Source organism: Mustela nivalis (assembly GCF_964662115.1).
Source record: "Mustela nivalis genome assembly, chromosome: 8".
Lineage (NCBI taxonomy): Eukaryota > Metazoa > Chordata > Mammalia > Carnivora > Mustelidae > Mustela > Mustela nivalis.
In genome coordinates, this window is record NC_139027.1 from 32,305,248 (window position 1) to 32,319,194 (window position 13,947).

General features: G+C 38.0%; 1 protein-coding gene and 1 long non-coding RNA gene across 5 annotated transcripts in view; one reads left to right on the forward strand and one right to left on the reverse strand.

The window, feature by feature from the left end:
- SLC8A1 (solute carrier family 8 member A1) overlaps positions 1 to 5,683 on the reverse strand; it is a 379,580-nt gene extending 373,897 nt beyond the window's left edge. For all 4 annotated transcript variants that reach the window (XM_082743258.1, XM_082743260.1, XM_082743264.1 and 1 more), the window contains exon 1: positions 5,501 to 5,683. In XM_082743258.1, coding sequence (XP_082599384.1) covers positions 5,501 to 5,533 — 33 coding nt within the window. In that variant the 5' untranslated portion in view covers positions 5,534 to 5,683. The remainder of the gene's footprint in view (positions 1 to 5,500) is intronic.
- Positions 1,945 to 13,555, forward strand: LOC309870812. The gene is made up of 3 exons (XR_014314827.1): positions 1,945 to 5,207; positions 11,529 to 11,617; positions 12,924 to 13,555. It is a non-coding gene; the product is annotated as an uncharacterized lncRNA (long non-coding RNA).
- The last annotated feature ends 392 nt before the right edge of the window (positions 13,556 to 13,947 follow it).

Sequence of the window (13,947 nt, forward strand, 5' to 3'; positions counted from 1 at the left end):
TCTTATAAGACACTATACTGAATACTTTCAACATTACTTTTTTGATGCATTAATTTATTTGTTTCCCTTTTTTAAAGGCCAGGAAATAATTGTGAGGCAGTTGTAATACAGAAGCTAAGCACAGACTTCAAATCCTGTTCTTTTTATTTACCTGCTGTGTGACCTTGGATATATCGCTTAACCTTTCTGTGTAGCACTCTTTGTAAAATGGATGCTTATCTTACAAACCAATTGTCAGAATTAATAAATTAACATATGTGACTTGTTTAGAACCATGCTTGGAAAATAATAGACCTCAACACATGTCAAGATCATTTCTAGGAAGCTTGCCTTAAGGAAGCTTGCATTAAGATGCACATTTGGGAGCTAATAGATTTGTCTGAATCTAGAATTCAGAGCTTTAACCAAAAGAAAAAAAAAAGCTTTTTATTTTATAGCATACATTTTATCCATATAGGTAAAACAACAGTAAATAAGGTAAGATTTAGAAATCATATGTTAAAATTATATTTCTCTAAACAAAATTCAAGAATAGCTTGCAATTGATAATGTCATTTCATATATGATCACATCTTATCTCTCAGGGGACAAGCTGCGGACAGATGAAAGGACCAGACTATAATTACTCTTATAATTACTATTATATATTATTATTAATTGGAACATAATGCATTACTCTGAATAGAGTATTCGATGTATTCTTCTATTTCTAAAACACACCTTGCTTAGAAAAGGATTCAAGAAATGTCTTGTTAATGGTGCCCTTTTCTATGAAGATATGAGTCCATTTTGAGATTGCTTTTTTGTATGTCTCTTAATATTCATGAATAAATATAAATCTGTATTTATTAATTCTTGGTATATTAATAGTTTGCAGGCTCAACTTCATGATATGATTTGAAATAGGAGAGGCATTCAATGCTTATAATCAACCAAAGAGTGTTTAATCAGTACCTCCCAAAGCCAGTTAAGCGTCTGCCATGTGCTCAGGTTTTGATCTCAGGGTCCTGGGATAGAGCCAGCAGGGTGGGCTCCCTGCTCAGTGGGGAGTCTGCTTCTTCCTCTCCCTCTGCCCCTCCCAGCCCCCTGCTCCCATGTGCTCTCTCTCTCTCAAATAAATAAATAAATAAATACATAAAATCTTTAAAAAAAGGAATTCATCTATACTCTCCTTGAAATGTGATCACTCTTCTACTTAGTATTTCTAGTTTCAGAGACTTCCTTGAGAGACTGATTTGATTTTATTCTTGCTTACAAAGATGGTAACACCATTTATTGGCCACTATGCCAAACTCCTCGTTTGCATTTTTCTACTTAATCCCTTCACTGTGGTTTTCACTGTGAAATGGAGGGAAGGAAATGGAGGTCACAGAGGTGATGTCACCTGTTCAAGGTCACACAGCCGTGAGTACATTGAAGAGCCAGAATGAAATTTAGCGGGTGTGACTCTACCCACCCACAGCGACCAGAACTCTGCTCGCTGCTTTCCACTACCTTGAAGAGGTAGACTTCAGCCCAGGCTGAAGTCTAAGGCTTTTAAATTTTATTTACCTGCATTTAATCCAGACTCTTTCCTTACAGGGTTTGGACAACCTATTAGAAGCACTTGGATAAAGTGCTGCCCACACTACACCCCTGATGAACTACAAATGGTCATGGGGTCCAGGCAAGGGTACATTTCCCACCTACATGGCAGAAGTCTTTTGTGGCCTTACATGTCCTCATTGTATTTTGGGTAGCGTTAGTTTCTTGTTCATGTGATAAATTAATATATATTTTGCATAAAATCATGCACCATCTTCCCAAAGGTCTTGCCATTTAAAAATGCAAAAGTAATAAATAAATAAATAAGACAATGATTTGCTTATTCCTTAGAAAACAGTTGCTATCCAAAATTAACAAGGCTTTTCAAGATGGCTGTTTAATAGTTGCTAAAACAATAGAAAATTTCATTTAACATCTGTAGTTCAGAACCATAATATCATATATTCATATTTTTTTTACCTTTCAATAATTGTGGCTAACACGCATATGTTTCAGGCCAAAGAAGTATATGAAATGTCAAATAGATTCGTATCAATCCTATGACTTAGAGGAAACTTCTTTTTAAATATCCTGAAACTTTTATGGAGGAACTCCATGTCACCAAAGATTACATCAACAAAACTTTCAAAGAAATAGTCTCTTTGGGAAAGAGCTCATTTTTAATCTTCGGCTGTGGTTCTGTTAACTCCCCCAGTTGAAATAAACTGAAGTGGTTACCACCTTTTTTATTATAAAAAGGAAGTGGTTCTTAACCTTGGCTGCATATTTAAATTTTATGGGATAGATTTAAAAAAATTAACTACCCTTGCCTGGACCCCATGTCCATTTGTAGTTCATCAGGGGTGTAGTGTGGGCAGCACTTTATCCAAGTGCTTCTAATGAGCAGTTAGAAGTGAGAAGCATGGGAAAAAGTCAAAGGAGGAAAGCCCATCTTCTCACCAGCACCAAGTGTCACAGAGTTCATTACCTTCTTGTTACTTTATATACCTTAAAACTGCCTTTAAAAACCCTCTGGCATAAAATTCTTCTAATATCTTGCCATGACACTTGAAAAGAGCATGTAACTTTAAGATTAAGAAAGACGTGCTACAAGAACAGGCTAGTTCTGATCGGAAAACCAAAGGATCTGGATTCTGGGGAAACTTCGCTTCCCATTGATTAACCTTGAAGAAAGTGGACAGCCTCTCTGGTCTTCAAATTTGTTCCCTAGTCTCTTGTCACCTTTAAGGTTTTTGCAGCCATCAGTGGTTTGTCTGAGACCACTCGAAGTCCCACAGTTTTTAATCATCTGAGAGAATTTTATTTTACTTTATGTTCCTAAAGGGATTCTTAAAACAAAGTAACCAATGCTATCATTTCCTTGAAACTTGATGAATTTTCTTGTAAGCCAAAATTTTTCATTATCTCTGGAAAAGGAAACTTCTATTCTTACTTTCATATAAACTCCCCCTTCAGTATTCAGGGAAGTTGTTTCCCGCTGAAGCCCCTAAAAGCCCTTAATCTTCCTACTCATTGGAGCACAGCTGACCCAGCCCAGGAGCTATTGTCTCTGGTCCTGCCATATACACGGGAGCCTCAAATCCGTGCTCTATGCTCTTGGGATAAATTTCAACTCCTGTGTCATTCTTGGTCACCATGAATTTCCTTCATATCTTCAGCTAACTATGGCATAGAACATCTAACTCTTTTTTTTTTCCCACGAGACTGTCAATATTTTCAATTCCCCTCTCAAAATATGACCTTCCCAAGATTTTCTACATGTATAGTCATCCCTGAGTGCTTCACAGGTCATAGTCAAAAGGTCAAGTAGTTTATTTGTCAATTTTCTTCATAGATGTTTACATAGTCCATATGAAAATAGCAGTAAGTCACTCTTTATTACTTATATTACACTTCTCAAATTTGCTTGCTAAAGAAGAACAGGAATAGGCATTTCTCATGTGGAATGCACATGAGATGAAATGTACTTGGCAGTAAGCAACTGAGAAAACAGCCAATGATGTCATCTATGCATTGCATCTGGTCACAAATACTAGTGACATAATTTATAATAACCTTTTACTTATTGAAAATTGCCCGGACTCCTGTTGTGCTGTTCCTTTAGAAAAGCTGGTTGGTATGTAGTGTTTAATTAAATATTTTAAAGCCATCCTTTTGTAGGCCTGTTCCACTTTAGCTAAAGTTATGACAGCTTGTCTCAGTTGGTTTAAAAAAAGAAGGCATAGTTTATTGCCTGTTTCTCTCACGCGTGCGCGCGCATGCGCATGAGAATATTAGTGTTGTTAAGTCAAATAGCCTATTTTAGAGGTGTGTGAAGGGTAAGTTTGAATGTGCTGTTAATTTAGCGTGTTGTCAGTGTAAATAGTCTAGACATGAAAAGGAATAATTTTATGAAAACATCCATGTTTTGTATTATAATTATTTTAGTAATGATGAAGTATTATTATTGGAGTAGAACAATGTTTTCTCCTTCGCTGCTGCTTTTTTTTTTTTTTTTTTGTATTATGGAAACTTCACAATTTGAAAGAAGCCACCACATAACTATAGTCATCTTATCTATATTACCTAAGTGAATTGTTTTTTCCTCTATCTAATTTATACAAAGAACATCTCCTTGCTTGTTATTATAAACCATTTTATTATTTTCTTATACTTGTTTATTAAACATTTTGCATGTCATCCTTTGTCATCAGGGAGGGAAAAAATACGTTCAATTTTTTCTTTCTTTTTTTTCCCCCCTCTTATGCGCTATTTTAAGATTGAAGACCTACATAACAAGGGGGCTGAAATCTTGCTTGAAATAGAGACAAATTATTCTCAACAACTGAAATTGTAAATTTACATTTCATTTTCTTGCACAAAAATTCTTTTAATTCAATCTTGGAAAAACACACACATTTTACAGATATGACCTAAAAATTTTTCCTTTGACTTTCGTGTTTGGCAATAGTTCCCAGATTTTGCCAACAATTTTGAAAAGACTGCTTTAATGATCTAATTATTACAATTTGGTAATTAGCTAGAGTAGCATTTCAAAGTGTTATTGATATGACTTGTTTGAGCTAACGAGTATTTTAGAAAATAGACTAGAGTCACAGAGATCCTGGTTTTGTTCTTGCCTTCACGTTTACACTTAAACTTTGGACCCCTGAGACATGCTGCTTTTGTGGTTCTGTCCCAATCCAGAATTCTCAAACATCCCTGACAGCTAAACTAGAATAATCTTTGGGGAAATCTCCCCTCAAGTTCCTATGTTTTCAGTCATTAACAAAAAAGAAAGAAAAATGTTAAAGGTAGCGAGAACCGTCCAGTGTTTACAGCTGGTTTCAGCAATTTCAACTTGCGCAAGACCCGTGTTTGTGAAAGCAACTCAAGAATCTTTGAACAGGATGTAATCAACCTCCGATCTGCTGAGAAACACTGCAAAAATGACTTCCCTTGCCAAAAATAATAATGTCGTTTACAAGCAGCTCTTCCATGTCTGAGGAAGAACTAGCCCCACGTGTGAGTTTATGCCGGCTTCAGAGGAGCTAGCAAGGAAAAGGGCAAATCCTACCAATCCCAGGCTAAAATACCCCGTATCAGAACCTGAGGGAAGCTGTGGCCCATTCCAAAGGTGCTGGCAACATCCAGGAAGATTCATATCCACAAAAATCCAAATGGTAAGTGACCCCAGACAAAGGGATTATAATTGGCGGCCATTCTGTGCTGTCCCCTTCTCTCTGCAACCAAGCTGCCCTGTTTTGTGAAGGCAGAGCTGTCAAATATCTCTTAGTCACCAGCTCCAACCCAAATCTTTCTTTCTTTTTTTTTTTTCTCTTTCTTTCCTTTTTTTATTCCCCCCCCACAAAATGTCATCTGGCAGCTTCCCTTAAAGGACATCAAGAGCTCTCGGGAGGGAATATTCCTGAATGATCCTTTAGATAAGTTTCATCCCCAAAAGCCCTGCACCTACCTCTCTGTCAAGTCTGGGCTGTTCAGTCCGCATGGGCTGGATGTGAAAAAAGACCCGGGATGATGGCTTCTCCGAATTTACCAGAAAGAAAGGACCTGGGATGCTTGTCCTTTAAGTGTCTCTAAACATGGTTTGCATAGCTGGATCTCTGCTTATCTGTGCCTTTCGGCTTTCGCTTCCATACATGGATCTGTTCCCAACAGTAACTGCAAGCTGTGGAAAAGCAGCTATCTGGCAGCTCCCCGCTTCATCCAACACATGGACGATAAAAATACACATCTAGAGATCCTTCCAGCCAGGCCCATTTCCCGCCCCGCCGTCCTGCCACGATGCCTTTTTGGAAAGATGCTTTCAGATTGGCATTTCTACTCCTCAGACGTTTGGAACATAACCACTTTCCCCCTCATTCCCACATAGAGCTTTTAGGATGTGGGTTTGCTTAGCTTTATGAAAACAGAGGCACGATTACAGTTCCTGACCAGGGTCTTCATGCTTACAGAATTTAGCGATAAGATACGTACAGGACCTGCACAAGGTTTAGTGAATGAATGAACACATCAATGAGCGGCTGAACAAATGGACAGTGTGTGTGAACGAATGCACACATATTTAATGCATTTAATTAGTGAAGAATAGTTGTTAACACTCTGAAATCTTTGTCTTAAAGGATCGGGTAGGAGCAGAAGGTCAAAGTAATCAAATCGCTAAGACAGGAGAGGCCAGCCTCTTCCTTAAACAGCTTCTCATTTAGAATATAGCAGCAGTAAGCTACCATCTAGCATATAGCGTGAGATTTAGAAAACTCCTTTTAATGTTAAATGTAAACTTGAATGGAATACTAATTGCTACATTTGTTAACTGTGACTGATACTTTAAATGTGACCTAAATTTTAAGGGTAGGAGTCAGAGAAGGAGAAATTCGGCTCTGGCTAATAAAGGTATTGGTGAGAGTTACTCCTTCAGGGGGTGGTGGAAACTCCACTTAGTCTTCTAGTTCCTGGAAATTGGGCTTTTCCGTCTTAAAATTTCACTCTCTCTTTTTCTGTCCCATGTCTGTTGTTACTCGTGTGTGTGTGTGTGTGCGTGTGTGTGTGTGTACATATATATAAAAGAGAGAGAGAATTTCCAAGTAACATTTTTCCGTTCATCATTTTTTTTTGAGTCATGTTAAAACTCTCACAGAGTCTCTTGTTTGAAGAAGAAGAAGAAGAAATTGGAGGTATACAAGGTTAATTCATTTTTGCATACTGAAATGGAACGAATTTGCTTAAAACATTCCAGAGGAAAAGGGGGAAGGATAGATGAAACACGATTGGCAAAATGATAATGGTCGCAGGTGGTTGAATGCTCAATAGGGGACTCAATATATTATCTTCTCTACTTTGTGTATGTTTTAAAATTAGAGACCCCAGGAAACAAACTGAGGGTTTCAGAGGGGAGGGGCAGGGGGAGGAGGTAACAGGGTGATGGGTACTAAGGAGGGCACGTGGTGTGATGAGCACTGGATGTTATACACAATCACTGAACACTATATCAAAAATGAATGATGTACATTACATACAGTGGCTAACTGAACATAATAAAAAAGAGATTATTGAAAAATAAAATCTTAAAAAAGTAAAGAGAAGAGAGGAGAGTGCAAGATAGATATATTAATGGTGAGTTTGAGGAATTCTAGATTTGTATAATCTTGGCAAAGCAAAGCACTAAAGCCAGAACAAGAAGGGGCAAGTTGTTTGTTTTTCTTTCATGCAGAATATTCTGATATTCAAACCTCCCCTTCTTCCCCTTCAATCAGACATACCTATGTGTGTGTATATACATACATGTATTCCATATAATAATACATCTTATGTTGTATATATCTATACAATGTATTATATATATGCATAATAATATATTATCTATATAATATGTATCCTATATAACAATAAGGTATAACTAAGGAAAATTAAGATATGGTATTTTATTTTTTTTATTATTTTTTTTAAGATTTTATTTATTTATTTGACAGAGAGAGATCACAAGTAGGCAGAGAGGCAGGCAGAGAGAGAGGAGGAAGCAGGCTCCCTGCTGAGCAGCAGAGAGCCTGATGTGGGACTCGATCCCAGGACCTGGGATCATGACCTGAGCCAAAGGCAGCGGCTTAACCCACTGAGCCACCCAGGCGCCCAAGATATGGTATTTTAAAAGTTGACCAAATGTAGTTCAGTGATGGATATGATGAATGGTGACTGTACCCACAAGCCATTCAGGACCCTTTCTTCCCTTCCTTTTTTCTGCTTTAGAAATCTGAATGGGGGGGTGGTTAGCACTTGGGTGGCTCAGTCAGTGAAGCATCTGCCTGTGGCTCAGGTCATGATTCCAGGGTCCTAAGATTGAGCCCCGCATTGGGATTTCGGTTCAGCGGGGAACCTTCTTCTCCCTCTCCCTCTGTGTGCTTGGTTGCTTTCATTCTCTCTCTCTCTCTGTCTCTCTTTCAAATAAATAAATACATAAAATCTTAAAAAGAAATCCTAAAGGGAAACTCTTTTTTTTTTTTTTTCTTTTTCCCCCCTGCACTGTCCCTTGCAGCTAGGGACAACCATGTAACAGGTTTCTGGCCACATAGGTGTAAACAAGAATCACCTGAGTGACCTCAGGAAAGTGTTTATTTATTAAAAAGGGACAGATTCAGCTTTTGCCCCCCCTTGGCCCTATATCTCTTCCACTTGTTTCCTTCCCAGACAATAGACTTGACTTCTGAAATCGCAGCAGCTTCTCAGTGGGCAGGAGGGGACAAGGAGGAGGACAAAGGCCTGTGAGATGAAGAAGCTGGAGCAGACAGACAGACAGAATTTCAGTTCTTGACAGTGTCACTGAGTCGCTGTAACAATGAACTACCCACCCCTGGACTTCTTGTTCTTTGAGAAAAAGAAAACCAGAAATAATACAAAAAGTGGATTTCATCCATTTTGAGAGATCAGGCTTTTGTGGAGAGTTCTTGGGTTTTGTTTGTTTGTTTGTTTGTTTTTGTTTGTTTTTCAGTTCCAAGTATTTTGGTGGATGATGGTAACATTCAAAATCAAATTCTGATTTTTCCCCTCTACCCTCAGCACTGTTCAATCCTTCCCCAAACCATTTAGGATAAAATATAAACTTCTTAGCACAGTTCTCAGATATGTTTCAAAATTTATTTGCAGTGCAGATCTTCATGTCATCTCTGGTCACCACCCACCAAGGTCCTTTCATTTCCCCAGCTTCGAGTGACTGCCGTGTGTGTGCAGCCTGGTCAGGTAGAAAGCCACGGTTTTCCTCAGACTTCTTCTGCTATTTTCCTGTGGCTTTTCTTTCTGCACAGAGCACTCTTCATTCTCTTCTGTATTTAGCTAATTAATTTCAAGGCTCAGGTCAGCAGTTTTCTCCTCTGGGGAGAGGACCCTAAACCTTCCCATGTGGTTCAGGTTCCGGAGCACACATCGTACAACCCTTCCACTCTACCATTGTGGGGTACCTACTATTTCACTGGTTTGCTTTTTGACTCCATTTCAAGTTCCATACAGTCAGAGAACAGATTTCATTTGTACTTGTATTATTAGGACTTAGCATGCAATAGGTATTCAATACAATATTTAAGTGAATAAATGACAAAATAAGTAGATTGGCTAATTATTCTTGAACAGAAAGATAAAGAAAGATGTCGTGGATCCATTGCATGGCTTTGAATGAGACTCCTTGGTCTCAAAGCAGGGTTAGAATTGAGACAGGCATGGACCAAGTAATGAGTACATATGTCCTGAGTTCCTGTGTGAATACATGGGTAAATGAGAAAACAGGAATTCCCGGTGGACAGAGTTTGAATCATTGCCAAGAAGCAAGAATCAAGAAGTCAAGCAAAATCTGCTTGACTCATTGTGAGAAGCCCACGTAGGCTGAGGCTTGGAATGGACAAAACCTGAAGGACCTTTAGTTGACAGGCTTATCATGTTGGTTTTGGGTAAGTTAAAGCGAGGAGTTTGGGCACAATCAAAATTGTGATTTCTTTTTAATGAGACTTAATTTTCCTTCTTGATGAGACTTGATAATAGAATACTACAGCAATCTTGAAAGCAAGTGTTTTCTGAGACAAGCAGGTGGGTGGGTTCTTACTCAGCAAGAAAATTCTTAATGTCTTCTTTGTTTCTAAAGGTACATCTTACTTTCTAAGTCAACTATTGAATACATTAAAAGAGGAGAAGGAAGAGGAAGAGAGGTGTGATCTCCCATCAGAATGAAGTGTTGGGGCTCCACCTAGTTTAAAAATTAGTCTGCAGTGCTTATATGATCACTTGCATTTTAAATTCTGCCCAGAGCATTGAGAAGCAGATCGTTGTGCTCAACACAACAGACTGCATCTAGGTCTCTTAATGTAATTTTAATAACCCTATATAAGAGGAATATTTAATTCATTTGGTATTTTCATTGTTAAAATATTTGATTATTTGCATCCTATATCATATGTCATGTCATATATCATATACATAATTTGGTGCTTTGAAGTCGTCAATAGCAATTTGGCTCTAACCGAGCTGGTGGTATCCAGGGAGATGATCTTAGATAAATTCATTTCATTTTTACTCTCTTCATAGGGCTTGATTTTGCTTTTCTCTGCCATTTGCAAATGATAGGCCCTCTTGCCTCTGCTTCTTTCTAAACTCATGTCCCATAATCTGCAAGAAAAATTTAAAAAAAAATTGCGAGCAGATTTTTTTTTGTCTTCCAATGTATGAGCCCTTGAACAACAGAATAGAAAGCCCGGACTGGTCTCATATTCCCCTAGGTTTTAAGTTCTCAAGCTCTTCACAGGTGTCCAATGATATTCCTTTGGCTTTATATGGAACTTAAGGACCTCCCTCCAGGAGAAAGCACACAAGTCGGGATAGCCATAGTTACTTGAGAGTTTAATTCTCTATCTCATTAAAAACAAAACAAAACAAAACAAAGAAAAACAAGATGTAACAGAATTCAATTTTTTTTTCTTTATTGAAACTGTAGATTCTCCTTTGAAACTGGATTAGAATATTCTTGATTCCAGGCCATCTAATCTATTTATAGTACCTAATTTTAATGTTGTATTCCCAAATAAATTCCCAAAGTAATGTTTCTAAATAAATAAATTAAAAAAAATATTAAGGACATTAATCAACTCAGATTCTTCTGTTATTAGGTGTAGGGTTTTTTTTTTTGTCATCAGATACTATTTTTAAAAAAATCTGTGTTTAAAAACCTTAACTAATTATAAGAGTGTATCATTTAAAGTCTATTCTATCTTATTCTATCTTCCCATGTAGATAGCCTACTTAACCATAATGATGTCCTCGGGCTTATCTCTACAGAGCAGGCAGAGACATTAACATACAATGAAGAAGTTTTTTGTTTCGTTTTTGCAAATATTTCATTCAGCTATGGGCAGAGCTTGAAGAGATGAGCTGAAACACTGGTAGAAATTTCAACATATTTTGATTGTAATTGCTGGACCCCTGAGTAAAGAGAAAATGTTGGAATGCCATAGCATTCCGTCCTTCTGGGACCCCAGCAAACTGTTTGCAGGAGAGGGTGATTTAAAGGCACCGATGAACCAGGAATCATCCTGTCAGGCTAAGAGGAGGCAGACTTAGCAAGGTCAGTGAAGCTGGTATGGACTTGGAAGGACTGAACTGTGAGACTGTAGGAAGCATTTCTCCAAACACACTCAACCATTGGTCCAAAGAAAAGTCAAGAGACTTTGCAAAAATACATTACTATGCATTTCTGAGGATCTAACCATGTCCAGAGTCTCACACAGCCACTAGAGGCCATAAAGTCTTGTATACGTCACATGAGCCAGTCATTAACATAGAAAAAAGTGTGGCAAGTGTTTAGAAAAGTGTCCAGACATTACAGGGAGATCTATATTTCTCCAAACCTGAGCTTATTTTATTTGCAATACTTTAGAACTACCTACAAGCTACTTCCAATGGATTGCTTTCTAAAGGCAACCAGTTCAGTAAATCTCTCTGCTTTCCTCCAGTCTTTTCATCCTGCATGTGAAATTTCAACCGTGATGGATGGAGAGTCTCTGGTCCAAAATCTCACCAAGTTTCTTATCCACAGATACAGGTAAGTGGAAATGGCAGTTCTCCAACCCTAGCATTACTCATTGTGATTGGTTTTTAACTCATTGCAGAGTCAAATAACACTGGTAAGTGTAATAAGATGTTTCAAAATATTTCTGTGCTTGTTCATCTGCTTGGAGGACATAAAGAGGCAAATCTTAAAGCAATGTGTTCTGATCAAGAAACAGCTGGCAATGGCAGGAGCCTGATAGGGAGCAATCAAGAATGGGAGGTTGATTTTGAATGAGACATTTGTCCAACTGTGAGACTGAGTGATTGCAGCTGAGAATAAGGGCAAACACAATCGCCAGTGGCTCCAGGTATGAAGTTATTGAAACCAGACAGGTTTCATATTTTTTTCTGTTGCTACGTTCACATTTCATCCATAGATTGCAAGACTGTGGAGGAGGAAAAAAAGTGCTTCAGTGTATTCTTATTCTTAATGACAGCTTCTGAGCTGTCATGATTTGAATTTACAAGGACAAAAAAGCTCCTTCAGAAACAAGTAACAATATATTCCAAAGCCAAATTGTGTATGGGACAGGTAAGAGTGACTCATCATTAAATGGTGTTGGATATGCATTGCCTCTGTAGCCTGCCCTCAATTTTTATATTGGTTGTGCTCTGTTTTCTCGACTTGGATAGCTATGGGCAAAGTCATTTCATTCTTCCTGGTTCCTAACAATGTCATTATTTTATTGAGATAGATCAAAGGAGATCAAAGGAGCCGATCAATAAATATGTGCTGTTGACTAATCTGTAATTGCAACACTTCATGTCTGGATGACACTTGAGTTTGGGGAATACGTTAGCATGCCTAATTTCTTTAAACTTCACTTCAACACCAATATATGGTCCGAAATGTGTGTCTCTTTAGGCCTCATTACTTCAAGGTCATACTTTCTGTATCGCACAAATACATCGCAGACACATAAAGAAAGACACATAGCCATGTAAGAAAAATTTCCCAAACTTGGGGCACCTGAGTGGCTCAGTTTCTTAAGCATCTGCTTCAGCTCAGGTCTTGGTCTCAGTGTCCTGAGATGAGCCCCAAGTTGTCTCTGGCTCTTGGAGTCTGCTTCTTCCCCTCCCTTTTCCCTTCCCCTGCTCTTGCATGCACTCTCTCTCTCTCTGAAATAAATAAATAAAATTTTAAGAAAAGAAAAAGAAATAGTCCCCAAACTTAGGCTTCATGTTTTGTTTAGTATATCTAACAACATAATTTTTTAAATAAAAATCTTTCTCCTGCTTGTATTACAAAAATGGCCGCTTGATGATTAATAAATCTTTCTTTTCTTTCTTTCTGTAAGGCCTAGAGGGAGCCAATAACCACATAGAATACAAACAGGAATGAAATAAAGTTCTTGACCTCAATGAGATTGAAATTCACTTGCTTCTTCACCCAGTCCTTCTCAACCAGCATTCTCATTAGACAACCTCAGAGAAAGAAAAAAGAAGAAGGAGAAGAAAAAAAAAAAAAAAAACCCACTTATTTTAGAACCTTGGGAGTCAAGCTGGAGCCTGGGCAGCCTTTCCACTGTTGGAACTCCTTTGTGGATGCTCAGATGTACAACACTCTTTTTCATCTGGTTGCTTTTATAATGCAAAGGGCAGAGGCAAATTATTTGGAGTACAATCAGTGGGTCCAGGCTATTGAAACACTCCATCATGACAATGCCAAGTTACTTTATTTGTCCATGAAGCACTTGAAAAACGAGAAAGAACAGCAGGCCTTCAAGAGAGAGCAGACAACGAGTTGGCTCCCAATGTTTTCATTACCAAAAGAGGGTGTTAAAATGCATAGAAATGTTAAATCTCTCCTAAAAAAAAAAAAAAACAATGAATGACACGTTCAGTTAGAGCGCACTCAACCCTGATTTCACAATCACAAGAGATGTTAATAGGGGAATGGTTCAGAAGTATAAAAAGTATTTTAATTTCACCTGCTGAGTGTTAATGCATTTGAAACATTAGAGGGGAAGCTCTTGAAAGGACATAGATGATCTGTACCGCCACCTACACTCTCTCAAACACAAATGATAATGTATGTGTATGGAAGGAAGTCTGTTCTGGGGAACACTACTTTTACTGAAATGGGTGTGTAGGCTTAAAAATGTCAGGTCTGACCATGAGACAGAAGTGTAACACCACTTGTTGGTATTCAGAAAAATGATACATTTTTCTTTTGAGGCTCCCAAAGCAACTTATGGGTGTAACTCAATCTTTGTTGTTGTTATTTGGAATTTAACCATGTGCTTTCATGCATCTAGCAACCTGGAAAGTGACCAGGTCTCAGGGTACATGAACCTTTTAGAGATTTAGTTTCTTTTTAGG